Here is a 14516-nt window from a genome sequence, read left to right on the forward strand (position 1 = left end):
AGGGGCTCCCAAACCACCTCCCCCCGGGTGCCCATGGCTGCCCTGTCCCAGCAGCTGAGTCCTTTGCTGCCAGCAGGCCTTGGAGGGCGGCCCAGGGGGCGGCAGCAGAGCTACTCTGCCGTCCAGAGCTTGAAGGTCCTGTCGTAGGAGCAGGTGGCGATCAGCTGCCCGTCCAGGGAGATGTCCAGCCCCATCACCTTCCCCTCGTGCCCCGCCAGCGTCTTCAGCGGCGACCAGCCGGGGTGGGTCCAGACCTTGGCGGTGTTGTCGTAGGCGCCGGTGAGCAGGAAGTTGCCGTGGTTGGCTGCGGCACAGCAGGGGAGAGGGGGGAAGGGAACGCCTGAAACCCGAGCCCGGCCCAGCGCCGCCTCCCCCCGCAGGCTTGCCGGGCCCGCAGGGGGCGCTCCGAGGGGCCGCAGCCCCTGCTGCCGAGGGGAGGGGGCGGGCGGCAGCCGGCGGGGGAGACTCACGCTCGAACTTGACGCCGGTGACCAGGTTCTGGTGGGCAGGGATGGTGTAGATGCACTTCCTCTGGCGCAGGTCCCACACCTTGCAGGTGTTGTCGCCGCTGCCCGTGGCCACGTGGTACCTGCCCGAGGGAGGAGGAGGAGGAGGAGGCTCAGGCTGCCCAGCCCTGCGCTCCCAGCTGCCAGCCCTGCCCTGCCAGCCCTCTCCTTACCCGTTGGGGGAGAAGTTGATGCCATAGATCTCCTTCAGGTGGCCTTCCAGAAACATGATGCAGCGTCCGGTGCGCAGGTCCCACACCCGGCCAAAGGCATCCAGGCCCCTGGGGAGAGGGCCTGAGGGTCAGCCCCTGAGAGCTCAGCAGCTCCAGCACCCCCTGAGAGCTCAGCAGCTCCAGCACCCCCTGAGAGCTCAGCAGCTCCAGCACCCCCTGAGAGCTCAGCAGCTCCAGCACCCCCTGAGCCTCACCAGCAGGCACACAGCAGGGGAGGGGTTGGCTTGGAAGGGACCTCCAAGCTCACCCAGCTCCAATCCCCTGCCAGTGCTTCATGAGGGCAAAAGCCATGCAGGAGAGCCAAGCCTCTGCTACCTCCTCCCCCAAGGGATCATACATCCACAGAATGCTTTGGGTTGGAAGGGACCTTCAAGATCATCCAGTGCCAGCCCCCTGCCATGGGCAGGGACACCTCCCCCCAGCCCAGCTTGCTCAAGGCCTCATCCAGCCTGGCCTGAAACACCTCCAGGCAGGAGGCAGCCACAGCCTCCCTGGGCAGCCTGTGCCAGAGTCTCCCCAGCCTCACTCTCAACAATTCCTTCCTCCTCTCCACTCTCAGTCTCTCCTCTCCCAGCTCAAAGCCATTGTTCCTCATCCTGGCACTCCCAGCCCTTGTCCAGAGTCCCTCCCCAGCTCTCCTGGAGCCCTTCAGGTGCTGGAAGGCTGCTCTGAGGTCAGCCTGGAGCCATCCACCACAGCACTGGGGGCTCAGAGGAGTGCACCTCCCGGGGCAACCTGTTGCAGTGTCTGCCCAGCCTCATGGGGAAGAGCTTGTTGTGCCTGAGCCCAGTGCAGCTGCTTGCAGTGTGGAGCCATCAGGCCTGGCAGCAGGCAGGGCTGGGCAGGCGCTGCCCTGCCTCACCCGGTGCCGGCCAGCGAGCCGTCGGTGTGGAAGGCGATGTCGTAGACTCCCTTGCTGTGCCCCTCCTGGTGCAGGATCTCCTCCTGGGCTTCCAGGTCCCACAGGCGCCAGGAGTGGTCATAGCTGTGGAAACAAAGCAGCTGCCCCACTCACTGCCCCTCCAGGGACAGCCACAGCACACTCCCCTAACCCTGGGGGCCTTCTGTCTGCAGCTGGAGAGCAAGAGGGTCTCACTTGAGGGGCAGAGAAGGGAACCCCAAGGACACAGAACAGGTTGGGAAGGACCTTCCAAGGTCATCCAGGCCTGCAGCCAGCAGGGGCAGCTGCAACTACAGCAGGCTGCTCAGACCCCCAGACAGCCTGACCTGGAATGGTTCCATGGCTGGGGCCTCTCCCACCTCTCTGGGCAGCCTGGGCCAGGCTCTCACCACCCTCACAGGGAAGAATTTCTTCCTGTGATCCAATCTGCATCTCCCTTCTCTATCTGAAGCCCTCACCCCATCACTGCACTCCCTGCTAAGGGCCCTCCTCAGCTCTCTGATTGGGCTCTGCAAGCACTGCAAGGCCCCCAGAAGGTCTCCCTGGAGCCTTCTCCCCTCCAGGCTGCACAACCCCAGCTCCCTCAGCCCGGCCTCACCGGGAGGTGCTGCAGCCCCTGAACACCTTCATGGCCCAGCCTGCACTTGTTCACAGTGCCCCAGCCCAGCTCTTGCCACCCCTGGCCCAGAGGCCACTGTGCTGGCAAGCTGTGGTGCCCCCTGGGCAGGGCCTGGCCCTGGCTGGGGCAGTCAGCACACCTCCATACCAGGTGGTGCCCAGGAACCGGCCGGAGGGGTGCCACATCACTCGTGCCACTCTCATGCTGTGCCCCTCGATGTCTGCCACTGGTTCATCACTGCAAAACAGCAACAGAAGTCATCAGAGCCTGCTCAGAGCTGGCTGGCTCCAGCCAGGCCTGCCCAACCTCCTTGCAGGGAGCTGTAGAGAGCAATGAGGGCTCCCTCAGCCTCCTCTTCTCCAGGCTGCACACCCCCAGCTCCCTCAGCTGCTCCTCCCCAGCCCTGCTCTCCAGACCCTTCCCCAGCTTGGTTGCCCTTCTCTGGCCCTGCCCCATCCCCTCAATGTCCTTCTGGGAGTGAGGGCCCCAAAACTGAACCCAGGGTTTGAGCTGTGGCCTCCCCAGTGCCCAGAGCAGAGGCACAATGCCCTGCTGGCCACACCACTGCTGAGCCAGGCTGGGCTGCTGGTGACCTCCTTGGCCACCTGAGCACCCCCTGGCTGCTGCCCACCACCTCAGGTCCTTCTCTGCTGGGCAGGCCAAGGCTGCTGTGCACAGTCATGCCCTTGGTTGGGTCACCTCCAAGTGCTGGTGCTTCCCAGCATCTCAGAAGTTCATTTCTTAGCATGCCAGGGGGAACATTTTCTCCTAGGTGAGAGGTTGGGATGAGATCCTCTCCACCTCCTCCTCCTCTCACCCAGAGCAGTTCAGCAAAGCCCAGCAGCAACCCTGACCTGATGCTCCTCAGACCATTTCCCCTCACCCTCTCTCCCCTGATCAGGAGGATCTCTTCCTGCTGCAGCAGGTGGCACACACTGAGGGCAGGAGCTGCTTTGGCAGACAGGACAAGGCTGTGTGGGCAGGAGACTGCCCAAGGGTTAGGGAGGCAAAACAAACCCCAGAGCAAGAGCCTGCAGCTGGCTCTGGGTCTGTGCTGACCTCTCAAGGCTCCAGAGCTTGACAGAGCCATCAGCTGCACACGAGGCCAGGTTCACCTCCTTCTTGTCCAGGGAGACAGTGGATTTGGGATGGAAAACTATGGCTCCCACATTGGTGCTGTGTCCTTGGGAGACAGGGAAAGCAGGATTCAGTGTCTGCCACCTGGCCTGGGCCAGCTCCTCAGCCAGCCTGCACCTCCCTGCTGAGCTAAGCCTGGGCCAGCTCCTCAGCCATGCTGCACCTCCTGCTGAGCTAAGCCTGGGCCAGCTCCTCACCCAGCCTGCACCTCCCTGCTGAGCTAAGCCTGGGCCAGCTCCTCAGCCAGCCTGCACCTCCCTGCTAAGCCTGGGCCAGCTCCTCAGCCAGCCTGCACCTCCTGCTGAGCTAAGCCTGGGCCAGCTCCTCAGCCAGCCTGCACCTCCCTGCTGAGCTAAGCCTGGGCCAGCTCCTCAGCCAGCCTGCACCTCCCTGCTGAGCTAAGCCTGGGCCAGCTCCTCAGCCAGCCTGCACTTCCCTGCTGAGCTAAGCCTGGGCCAGCTCCTCAGCCAGCCTGCACCTCCTGCTGAGCTAAGCCTGGGCCAGCTCCTCAGCCAGCCTGCACCTCCTGCTGAGCTAAGCCTGGGCCAGCTCCTCAGCCAGCCTGCACCTCCCTGCTGAGCTAAGCCTGGGCCAGCTCCTCAGCCAGCCTGCACCTCCTGCTGAGCTAAGCCTGGGCCAGCTCCTCACCCAGCCTGCACCTCCCTGCTGAGCTAAGCCTGGGCCAGCTCCTCAGCCAGCCTGCACCTCCTGCTGAGCTAAGCCTGGGCCAGCTCCTCAGCCAGCCTGCACCTCCCTGCTGAGCTAAGCCTGGGCCAGCTCCTCAGCCAGCCTGCACTTCCCTGCTGAGCTAAGCCTGGGCCAGCTCCTCTGCCAGCCTGCACCTCCTGCTGAGCACCAGGCAGGTACCAGTGAGGACATTGACTCTCTGCTCCTCCTCATGCTGGGTGAAGCTGCACTGACTCTCAACTCCCAGACCCAGACCCATGGAATGCTTTGGGTTGGAGGGGACCTCCAAAGCTCCCCCAGCCCAACCCCCCTGCAGCCAGCAGGGACAGCCTCCACTAGATCAGGTTGCTCACTTTGAGTGTCTCCAGGGGTGAGGCTTCAACCACCTCCCTGGGCAACCTGCTGCAGTGCTCCAGCAGCCTCCTGGGGCAGCCTGTTCCTCACATCCAATCTCACTCTGCTCTGCTCTCATTTCAGACCCCCCTAGGCAGAGCTGCAGGGCTTGCTGGAGCCCTTCCCAACATCCCTTTTCCTCCCCAGTTGCTTATGGTCCTCCTCTCCACTCTCAGACTCCTCTCTCCCAGCTCAGAGCCATTGTTTCTCATCCTGGCACTCCCAGCCCTTGTCCAGAGTCCCTCCCCAGCTCTCCTGGAGCCCTTCAGGCACTGGAAGGCTGCTCTGAGGTCTCCCTGGAGCCTCCTTCTCTCCAGGCTGAACCTCCCCAGCTCCCTCAGCCTGTGCTCACAGAACATCTGTCCTCCCAGCAGAGAGGGAGTGTTGCATCTCCAGCAACCACTTGAGAGCATCAACCACCAGGGCTTGGAGCCCTCAAAATGTAGTGGCAACTCAACACAGCCATCAGGAGGCTGCTCCTCACATCTGTGTTCAGCCCAAGCTCATTCATGGGCAGTATTGGAGGAACATCACTGCTGGTGAGATGTCCTGGCCCAAGATGCTGCCATTTGGCTGCAGAAAAGCTCCAAGCAGTTTCTGAGACAAGGCAAAACAGCAGAAGGAGGAAGAGCAGGCTGGGGTCCTAGCTCAGACCTGACACATGCCCATGCTCTGCAGCCCTGAGTGGTGCTCTCCTGCCCAGAGAAGCCTGTGCTGGAGTCACCAGGCCACCAGAGACAGAAACTCAACCCAAAGCACAGAACTAAGCAGAGCCTCATCTGGAGCCACGCTCTACCTCGTAAGGTGTGAACCAGGTTGCAGTCAGGCACGGACCAGAGCTTGCACAACCCACTCCTGTGGAAGAGAAGGAGCAGAGGTCAGCGTGGGCAGGAGCAAAGGACAGCTCAAACAGAGCTGCAGACCCACCCAGGGGGTTCTGCAGGAGCTAAAGCAGCAAACCACTGCAGGCAAGCAGCCACAGGAGCTGAGAGACTGGGACTGAAACCTCTGCTGAGCTCCAGAAGGAGTCACAGAATGGTTTGGGTTGGAAAAGACCTCTGAGCTCATCCTCTCCAACCATCCCCTGACTCTGCCAAGGCTGGGGCTAAGCCAGGGCCCTCAGCACCACAGCTCTGCCTCTTGGAAACACCTCCAGGGATGGGCATTCAGCCTCCCCCCTGGGAGCCTGGTTGAGGACCCTTGGAGTGAAGAACTTTCTTCTAACATCCAACCTAAACCTCCCTTGCTGCAACTGGAGGCCAAGTCCTCTTGTCCTGTCACTTGTCACAAGGGAGAGGAGACCAAACCCCCACCTGGCTCCAACCTCCTTGCAGGGAGCTGTAGAGAGCAAAGAGGCCTCCCCTCAGCCTCCCCTTCTCCAGACTAAACACCTCCACTTTTCTCAGCTGCTCCTCCCCAGCCCTCTTCTCCAGACCCTTCCCCAGCTTGGTTGCCCTCCTCTGGGCCTGCTCCAGCCCCTCCATGGCCTTCTTGCAGTGAGGGGCCCAAGCCTGACCCCAGTGCTGAAGCTGTGGCCTCCCCAGTGCAGGGCAGATGTGGGCAATCTCCCCACAGGAAGCGAAGGGAGCTCCAACCAAGCAGAACCATTTCTGCACTGGGAGGATTCAGAGGGCTCCAGCAACATCCTTCCCTTTCCCTCCTGCTGTGCCCTCCCAGCCCCTGCAGCAAGTGCTGCAGATGAGGACCTACCAGCAGGCTGTGGCCAGCAGCTTGGAGCTGGGGCTGAAGTGGCAGTAGGACAGCGGGCGGTCGTCCCCGATCTGGCTGCAGAAGTTGTTCAGGGACTGCAACCCAAGGCAGAGGAGACAAGACAGGAGGCAAGGAGAGATGAGAGGAAAGCCCTGCCCACAGACTGAGCAGGAGCAGGTAAAGGCATGGAGGGAGATAGAGAGGCCTCTGGAAAACCACTTTCCAAGGGATGAGCTACCTGGGAGCCATTGCAGCTCCAAGCAGGAGGGAGCCTGAGGTGAGCTCCCCCCCAGCACTGGGCAGCAGGAAGCCCACAGCCCCTCAGCACCACAGCTGTGACAGAGAACTGAACTGTGGGGCTGGCCTCCTTCTGCACCTCAGGCACTGAATAGTATCACAGTATCAGTCAGGGTTGGAAGGGACCACAAGGATCAGCCAGTTCCAACCCCCCTGCCATGGGCAGGGACACCCCACACTAGATCAGCCTGGCCACAGCCTCAGCCAGCCTGGCCTTAAACACCTCCAGGGACAGGGCCCCAACCACCTCCCTGCACAACCCAGTCCAGGGCTTCACCACTCTCATGGGGAAGAACTTCCTCCTCCCCTCCAGCCTCAATCTCCCCACCTCCAGCTTCATTCCATTCCCCCTAGTCCTATCACTGCCTGAGATCCTGAGCAGTCCCTCCCCAGCCTTCCTGGAGCCCCCTTCAGATCCTGCAAGGCCACAATGAGGTCACCTGGGAGCCTTCTCTTCTCCAGACTGGACAGCCAGACTGGGGCAGGCAGGGAGAGGAGCTTAGGGCAGAATAAATCCCCTGTCAGCTAATGCCTCTGGGTGTAAACAGGATTAGAGGCAGCACAACCTGAGCTGGAGCCTCCCTGCTTGGGTAAGCTGGGACTGGACTCAATGTGCTCCAAAAGGCCACCTCAGAGCCACCTAAACCAGGTCCTGCAATGGCTGTCAGTGGCCCTGGGGTCCTGCAGTAGTGACCATCACACAGGAAGAGGAAAGGCAGCAGCCTGAGCAGTCCTTTCCCAGCCAGCCAAACCCTGAGCAGGGATAAATTCAGTCACAGAATGCTTTGGGTTGGGAGGGACCTTTAAGGGCCAGCCAGCCCCTTAGAAAGCCCTTAGCCTCACAAGGCCATGGAGGGATTTGTCTTCACCCCTTTGTTGTGTAAGGGACAACCAAAGGACATCTCTCTGGACACCTGAAGAGAGTTGGAACATGGAACTGTTGGAGTGGGTCCAGAGGAGGCCACAAAAATCAGAGGGCTGGGGTGCCTCTGCTGTGGGGACAGGCTGACAGCTGGGGTTGCTCAGCCTGGAGAAGAGAAAGCTCCAGGGAGACCTCAGAGCAGCCTTCCAGTGCCTGAAAGGGATCCAGGGGAGCTGGGGAGGGACTGCTCAGAAGGGCCTGAGGGGACAGGATGAGGGGTAATGGCTTTGAGCTGGGAGATGGACTTAGAGTAAACATTAGGAAGAAGTTCTTCCCCGTGAGGCTGGGGAGACTCTGGCACAGGTTGCCCAGGGAAGCTGTGGCTGCCTCCTGCCTGGAGGTGTTGAAGGCCAGGCTGGATGAGGCCTTGAGCAAGCTGGGCTGGGGGGAGGTGTCCCTGCCCATGGCAGGGGGCTGGAGCTGGATGAATTTTCAGGTCCCTTCCAACTCACTCCACTCTGTGAGCGTGCCTGAGGCACCCCAGAAGCACAGAGAGCCAGCAGCCTCCCAGCAGCTGACAGTGCAGACAGCACTGGACAGCAGCTGCAGGCAGCTGAGCTCTTTCTGGTCTCTCTGGAGGCTCAGCCAAGTGCTGTCCAAAGGGCAGCAGCTGCCCAACCTACCCGCAGGGATTTGTGCAGCTCCTGCCTCTGGGACGTCCTGGTGGCCTCTGGGATCTCCTTGAAGAGCCTGGCCTCCTCCAGCCGCTTCACTGCCCTGGGAGGAGAGAGGGGGAGGAACAAACTGCTGGGCAGTGCTGCAAACAGCCCCTGCCCCTTCTGCCCCCACGCTGGGCTGGTGCTGGAGTCACCCACTGAGAGCTCCAGCACCAAGCTCCCTGCACTGGCCCAGGCACAGCCAGCAGCCTGCTCCCCCTTCCTCTGATCTCAGGTTTCCTGCCCTGCCCACAGCAGCCTCAGCAGCTGGGCTGACACACAAGGCTGCAGCTCCCTCCTGCCCTGCCCCATTGCCCTCACCTGGGGAGGGAGTAGTTGGCAAGCCACAGCCTCGCTGTTTTCAGGCTGCGTGGTCCTTCGTGGTACCAGGTCTGCTGATACTGGAAGGAAAACATCAGAGTCAGGCCTGGAAGGGACCCCAAGGACCACCTGCTCCACCCCTTGGAGCTCACAGCAGAGCTGGAAGGAGCTGGCCCAGCACCCTGGCAAGCTGAGCCTTAAGCTGCCCAGTGGAGAGGATTCCACTGCTGCCCTTGGGAGAAGTCTCCAACTGTTCCCACAGGCAAACATTTCCTTCTGGAGCCCACTGGGACTCTCCCCAGCAGGAGCTTGTCCCCATCTCCCCTTGGCTTCTCCATGGGACTCCTTGTGAGGAGGGAGTCTCCATCCTCCTGGAAGCCACCCTTTCTGTCCTGCTCCATGGCAGTAAGGTCTCCCCTCAGCCTTCTCCAGGCTGAGCAAGCCCAGCTCTCAGCCCTTGCTCCCAGGGCAGCTCTGCCAGGCCTCTGATCAGAGCTGATGAAAAGGCTGCAGTGACTCTGCTCCTCCAAGCAGGTACCTTAGGGGAGCCCCTCTTAGTACCTCCTCTAGGTGCTCCCCACAGCACCTGCTCTGAAATCTCCCTGGTTTTAAGGGCATTCTGCCTTACTATAAGCTGTCCAAAAGGGGCTTAAGGTCCAAGTCAAACTCTCAGCCCCACAGCTCAGATCCTGGTGTGCTGCTGCTTCACTCCAAAACTCTCCAATCAACACTGACTCATTTTCACTGAGCAGCAGCCAGCTCCTTCCTTCCCCACACATCACCCAGCACAAAGACAAACCAGGGCTGCAGAGAATGTCCTTATTGCATAGGATCATAGAATCAATAAGGTTGGGAAAAAACCGCAGAGATCACCAAGTCCAACCTCTCACCCAGCACCATCTGAGCAACTCAACCATGGCACCAAGGGCCTCAGCCAGGCTCTTCCTAAACACCTCCAGGGATGGGGACTCCACCACCTCCCTGGGCAGCACATTCCCATGGCCAATCTCTCTTCCTGGGAAGAATTTCTTCCTAACATCCAACCTAAACATCCCCTGGCACAGCTTGAGACTGTGTCCTCTTGTTCTGGTGCTGCTTGCCTGGGAGAAGAGACCAACCCCCACCTGGCTACAACATCCCTGCAGGGAGTTGGAGAGAGCAAGAAGGTCTCCCCTGAGCCTCCTCTTCTCCAGGCTAAGCAACCCCAGCTCCCTCAGCCTCTCCTCACAGGGCTGTGCTCCAGACCCCTCCCCAGCTTTCTTGCCCTTCTCTGGATACCTTCCAGCAGCTCAACATCTTTCCTAACCTGAGGAGCCCAGAACTGGACCCAGGACTCAAGGTGTGGCCTAAGCAGTGCTGAGCACAGGGCACAAGGACTTCCCTGCTCCTGCTGGCCACACTCTTCCTGATGCAGGCCAGGATGCCATTGGCCTTCTTGGCCCCCTGGGCACACTGCTGGCTTGTGTTTAGGCAGCTGTCAACCTGTATCCCCAGGCTCCTGTTCAGCTGCTGTCAATCAGTAGGGAAACAAGGAGCAGGAGGGGATGACATGGGAATGCTTGGCCAGATGCCTGACCAACCATGACTGGCCAAACCCAGGAGTCCTGGGCAGAGCAGAGGCTGTCAGTGCAGCACCCCAAGGGCTCTCAGCCCTCCCTGCTGCAGGGGCAGAGCCCATTACCTCTTCCTTGGATTTCTTGGACCTGTCGTCGTCCTTCCTGGTCTTCTTCAGGGCGTCTGTGCCAACCACCGAGAGGATGTTCCTGAGCCTGCAGAGAGCCACAGGGAGATGGCGCCAGGGGGCTCAGATTCACAGAATGGGCTGGGTTGGAAAGGATCTTAAAGATCCTCCAATTGCAACCCCCCAGCCATGGGCAGGGACACCTCCCACCAGCCCAGGCTGCTCAAGGCCTCATCCAGCCTGGCTGCAAACACCTCCAGGCAGGAGGCTTCCACCACCTCCGTGAGCAACCTGTGCCAGGCTCTCACCACCCTCATGGGGAAGAACTTCTTCCTCACATCCCATCTCAATCTCCCCATTTCTTGCTTTGCTCCATCCCCCCCTGTCCTATCACTCCCTGACACCCTCAAAAGTCCCTCCCCAGCTTTCTTGCAGCCCCCTGCAGATCCTGGAAGGCTTCTCCTCTCCAGCCTGCACAACCCCAACTCCTTCAGTCTGTCCTCACAGCAGAGCAGCTCCAGCCCTCTGCTCCTCCTCCTGGCCCTGCTCTGGACACCTTCCAGCCCCTCCAGATCCTTCCTGGCACAGAGGCTCCAGAACTGTCCCCAGAGCTCCAGGTTGTTTTCTGGCAGCCCTGCCAGCAGGTCCCTGACTTCCAGCAGTGATCCCTACCCCTTTCCATGGCAGCTCACCAAAGGTGAGGGAAGACAAAGCCCCCAAAAGGAGGAGCCCAGCAGGCAGGAGACAGGCAGGAAGCAGCTTCTTGAAGAAGCTCTGCTCCCTGCTGGGCAGGAGGCAGAGCAGGCTGCCAGCATTTGGGGCCTGCCCCAGGAGTCCTGCAGGGAGCCAGGGGGTTGAGCAGGTTGACTTTTGCAGGTCCCTTTCAACCCCAAACCAGTCTGAAAGCCCCCAAAAAGGAGGAGGCCAGCAGGCAATAGACAGACAGGAAACAGCTCTCCTGGGAGGCTTCTGTACTGCACTGTCTCCTTTGCACACACCCCTGGCAGTCCAGCTCCCTGTAGAGCAGAGCGGCCGCGCCGGGGAACGGAGCTGCGGCCGCGCTCGGGCCGAGCCAAGCTGCCCAGGAGCCTTTCAGGGCACGTCAGACTCCGAGCACGCCGGGGCCGGGGTGGTGCCCAGGCGTGGGCAGAGGCCCGGGGGGGTGGGGGAGGGGCAGGCACAGCACCTCTCCCTGCGCTCGGCGGGGCCCTCTCCGAAGAGCGTGATGGGCTCGCCCAGCGCCCGCAGGCAGGCCTTGACCTCGGCGTCGTCGGTGGAGACGTTGATCTGCCGCGCGCGCTTCCGCCGCTCGAACTCCGCCAGCACCTCCGCCTGCCGCTCGCTCAGGTGGTCCTCCAGGTCGAACACCTCCCCTGCGGGAAGGCAGCCAGCGGCGTGAGGACACCTCCAGGGAGGGGGTGGCCAGGAGGGGCTTGGACTTGTCACAGTATCACAGAATCAACAAGGTTGGAAGAGACCTCAAAGGTCATTGAGTCCCAGCTGTCACCACAGACCTCATGACTAAACCATGGCCCCAAGTGCCACATCCAATCCCCTCTTGAACACCTCCAGGGATGGGGACTCCACCACCTCCCTGGGCACCACATCCCAATGGCTAACAACTCTCTCTGGGAAGAACTTTCTCCTCACCTCCAGCCTAAACCTCCCCTGGCACAGCCTGAGACTGTGTCCTCTTGTTCTGGTGCTGGGTGCCTGGGAGAAGAGACCAACCCCCACCTGGCTACAACCTCCCTGCAGGGAGTTGCAGAGAGCAAGAAGGTCTCCCCTGAGCCTCCTCTTCTCCAGTCCAAACAAATAGGAGAGCTCCAAGCAAGGAAGCAAGAATCCCAGCAACATCCTCACCCTGCTTTGGTTTTTTTGCCTTAAACTGCCCTCCACATTGATCAAAGCTTTGGCAAGTGTCACATTCCCGAGCAAGAGGGAAAGGAAAAGGTGGTTAACCATTCTCACCACTGCTTATGTTGATGTTGCCAGCCTCCATGGCTGCCTTCATCCCTTCCTTTCCCAGCAGTCCTGATTCTCCTTTCGCCAGCCTCTCCCTCTCCTTCTCCTCCAGGCTGCCATAGAAGATGGGAGCTCTCTTGGCTGGAGGAGCATCACTCTCTTCAGCAGGCTTGCTCTTGGTGGCCTGGAAGGCAAAGTCAACATTTGCAATGTGTTTTGGTTAAAAGGGAGACAACAAAGTGCCTGGCTGTGCCAGGATGTGCTGCTGGGCTAAAAGAGCTCATTCCTACCTCCTGAGACCCTGAAATTGTATGTGAGATGTTAACTTGGGGCACCAGGGCCATGGCCCAAGTGCAAAGGTCAACAGTAAAGTGGTCTCTGTTGCCTCCTTAGGTCTCTTTGTTTAAGGCTCTAGGGGGTTGATGTCTTCAAGGTTTTCCTGCGCCCCAGCCGGAACACGAATGGTGCTGCCCGGACACGAGTGGTGCTGCCCGGACACGAGTGGTGCTGCCCGGACACGAACGGTGCTGCCCGGACACGAGTGGTGCTGCCCGGACACGAGTGGTGCTGCCCGGACACGAACGGTGCTGCCCGGACACGAGTGGTGCTGCCCGGACACGAGCGGTGCTGCCCGGACACGAGCGGTGCTGCCCGGACACGAGTGGTGCTGCCCGGACACGAGCGGTGCTGCCCGGACACGAGCGGTGCTGCCCGGACACGAGCGGTGCTGCCCGGACACGAGCGGTGCTGCCCGGACACGAGCGGTGCTGCCCGGACACGAGCGGTGCTGCCCGCCCGCTCCCGCGGTCCCCACCGGAAGCAAAGGGAGGCGGGAGGCGAACAGCTCCTTCCCCCCGGGAGAGCAGCAGTACCACAGGTTTTCCCAGTGAAATTAAAAGATTCTGTGAAAAAAGCGTGCAAACTCGGAAGGGCTCCGGTCCCGGCGCTCGGAACGGCTCCGGTCCCGGCGCTCGGAACGGCTCCAGTGACACCCCTGCCTCCCCACAGCAGGGTCTCTCCGCCACGGCAAACCCCACACGCCCGGAAGCAAACGCCCGCGGCCTGTCCTCCAGGCAAGGGCCCAGAGCCGCCTCCCATCCCCAGACACGCACCTCCGCGGGAGCCGGGGCCCGCACGGCGGGGCGCGCGGCGCCGCGGGCAGCCGGGGGCCGCACAGCTGCCATGACGGCGGCGCACCGGGAGCGGAGACGAGACGAGACGAAGCGGGAGGGAACAGGCCGCAAAGCAGCGCACTCAAGCTCCGCCGCCTCACGACCACTTCCGGGGCACGCCGGGAAGGGCAGCGTCCAGTGAGGGAATGGCGCGCAGGGGACGCCGGGAGGTGTGGCCTGTGGAGCGGGGCCTGCCGGGAAGCGCAGTGCCCGCTAGCGGCAGGATGCGCGGGGCGTGCCGGGAAGCGCAGTGCCCGCTAGCGGCAGGGTGCGCGGGGCATGCCGGGAAGCGCAGTGCCCGCTAGCGGCGGGGTGCGCGGGGCATGCCGGGAGGGCTGTGGCTCGGGGCGCGGTGCACACCGGGAGGCGCGGCCCGGTCGGGCTCGGCCGTGGCCGGCGGCGGCTGGGGTGGAGCGGCGGTGGCGGTGACAGGTCGCGATGCTGCGGCGGAAGCCGACGCGGCTGGAGCTGAAGCTGGACGACATCGAAGAGTTCGAGAGCATCCGGAAGGACCTGGAGGTGCGGACGGGGCTGACCACGGCCGCCCCGGGGGGGTCTGTCCGGCCCGGCCCGGGAGCGGCCTGATGCGACCCCTTTGCCCCGCAGAGCCGCAAGAAGCAGCGGGAGGAAGCGGAGGCAGCGGCGGTTGGTGAGGAGGCCGCGGCGGCAGCGGCGGCGGCGGCGGCCATCGCTCTGGGCACGGACCACAAGAGCCGGGAGCAGATCATCAATGACCGCATCGGCTACAAGCCGCAGCCGAAGGTCGGCGGCCGCACCACCCACTTCGGCAACTTCGAATTCTAACGGGGGAGGGCGGCCCGGGCCCGCAGGCTGAGCGGGGCCCGGCGCCCGGGGAGCCGGCAGCCTCCTGGCACAGCCGGGAAGGGTCCCCGGGCCGGGACTCTCCATCCCTCTTGGCTTTTGTTGTTCGGTTTGGTTTGGTTTGGTTTTGGTTTGGTTTTCCTTTTATTCAGTTCGGTTAACACAGCCCTGAGTGCCTGGTGGCCAAGAGTTTTGTTTTAATAAATATGCCTTTTAGTTTAAAAGAATGGATAATGCTCCCCCAGACTGCTTCCAAGAGCTGCAGAGGCCATGCAGGCAGGGCTGGGAACACAAAGAGCTCTGCTGGTCCCTGTGCCCCACTGCAATGAGGAGGGGAAGCACTCACTGCCTCTGTGGAGCTTTTGATTGAGCAGTTTTAAAGTGGAGCCAGTGGAACAGGCTCACCTAAAACCCTTCAGCACCACGGGCTGGGGACCCCACTAAGGACAGAGCAGGGAGGAGAGGGAGCAGTGCATAGAGGCAGAGGGGGGCAG

General features: G+C 61.8%; 2 protein-coding genes across 3 annotated transcripts; one reads left to right on the forward strand and one right to left on the reverse strand.

The window, feature by feature from the left end:
* Positions 1 to 26: 26 nt before the first annotated feature.
* Positions 27 to 13316, reverse strand: PRPF4 (pre-mRNA splicing tri-snRNP complex factor PRPF4). 2 transcript variants are annotated; one of them, XM_068164152.1, is made up of 14 exons: positions 13141 to 13316; positions 12035 to 12212; positions 11250 to 11436; positions 10064 to 10151; positions 8383 to 8462; positions 8029 to 8122; positions 6187 to 6281; positions 5273 to 5331; positions 3319 to 3442; positions 2407 to 2496; positions 1602 to 1724; positions 680 to 787; positions 471 to 589; positions 27 to 304 (listed from the first exon to the last, which is right to left on the reverse strand). In XM_068164152.1, the coding sequence occupies exons 1-14, from the start codon at positions 13210 to 13212 to the stop codon at positions 111 to 113; spliced, it is 1611 nt and encodes a 536-aa protein (XP_068020253.1). In that variant the 5' UTR covers positions 13213 to 13316; the 3' UTR covers positions 27 to 110. The 2 variants fall into 2 exon arrangements, with proteins under 2 accessions (XP_068020253.1, XP_068020254.1); XM_068164153.1 differs by lacking the exon at positions 13141 to 13316 and adding an exon at positions 12319 to 12499.
* A 211-nt stretch (positions 13317 to 13527) lies between these two features.
* On the forward strand, positions 13528 to 14249 carry CDC26 (cell division cycle 26). The gene is made up of 2 exons (XM_068164160.1): positions 13528 to 13719; positions 13807 to 14249. The coding sequence occupies exons 1-2, from the start codon at positions 13639 to 13641 to the stop codon at positions 14002 to 14004; spliced, it is 279 nt and encodes a 92-aa protein (XP_068020261.1). The 5' UTR covers positions 13528 to 13638; the 3' UTR covers positions 14005 to 14249.
* Positions 14250 to 14516: the final 267 nt, after the last annotated feature.

This window comes from Melanerpes formicivorus, unplaced genomic scaffold (assembly GCF_026170545.1).
Source record: "Melanerpes formicivorus ecotype bairdi unplaced genomic scaffold, bMelFor1.0.p_v2 SCAF_77, whole genome shotgun sequence".
NCBI classification, from domain to species: domain Eukaryota; kingdom Metazoa; phylum Chordata; class Aves; order Piciformes; family Picidae; genus Melanerpes; species Melanerpes formicivorus.

Bases quoted from the DNA above. Each gene is read 5' to 3' on its own strand.
- CDC26 (XM_068164160.1), top strand. From the start codon at position 13,639: ATGCTGCGGCGGAAGCCGACGCGGCTGGAGCTGAAGCTGGACGACATC. The intron at 13,720-13,806 runs GTGCGGACGGGG...TTTGCCCCGCAG, and splicing joins GCATCCGGAAGGACCTGGAG to AGCCGCAAGAAGCAGCGGGA.
- PRPF4 (XM_068164152.1), bottom strand. From the start codon at position 13,212: ATGGCAGCTGTGCGGCCCCCGGCTGCCCGCGGCGCCGCGCGCCCCGCC. The intron at 6,282-8,028 runs GTAGGTTGGGCA...CTTGGGTTGCAG, and splicing joins AGCTGCACAAATCCCTGCGG to TCCCTGAACAACTTCTGCAG. The intron at 5,332-6,186 runs GTAGGTCCTCAT...TCTCTTCCACAG, and splicing joins CTGCTGGCCACAGCCTGCTG to GAGTGGGTTGTGCAAGCTCT.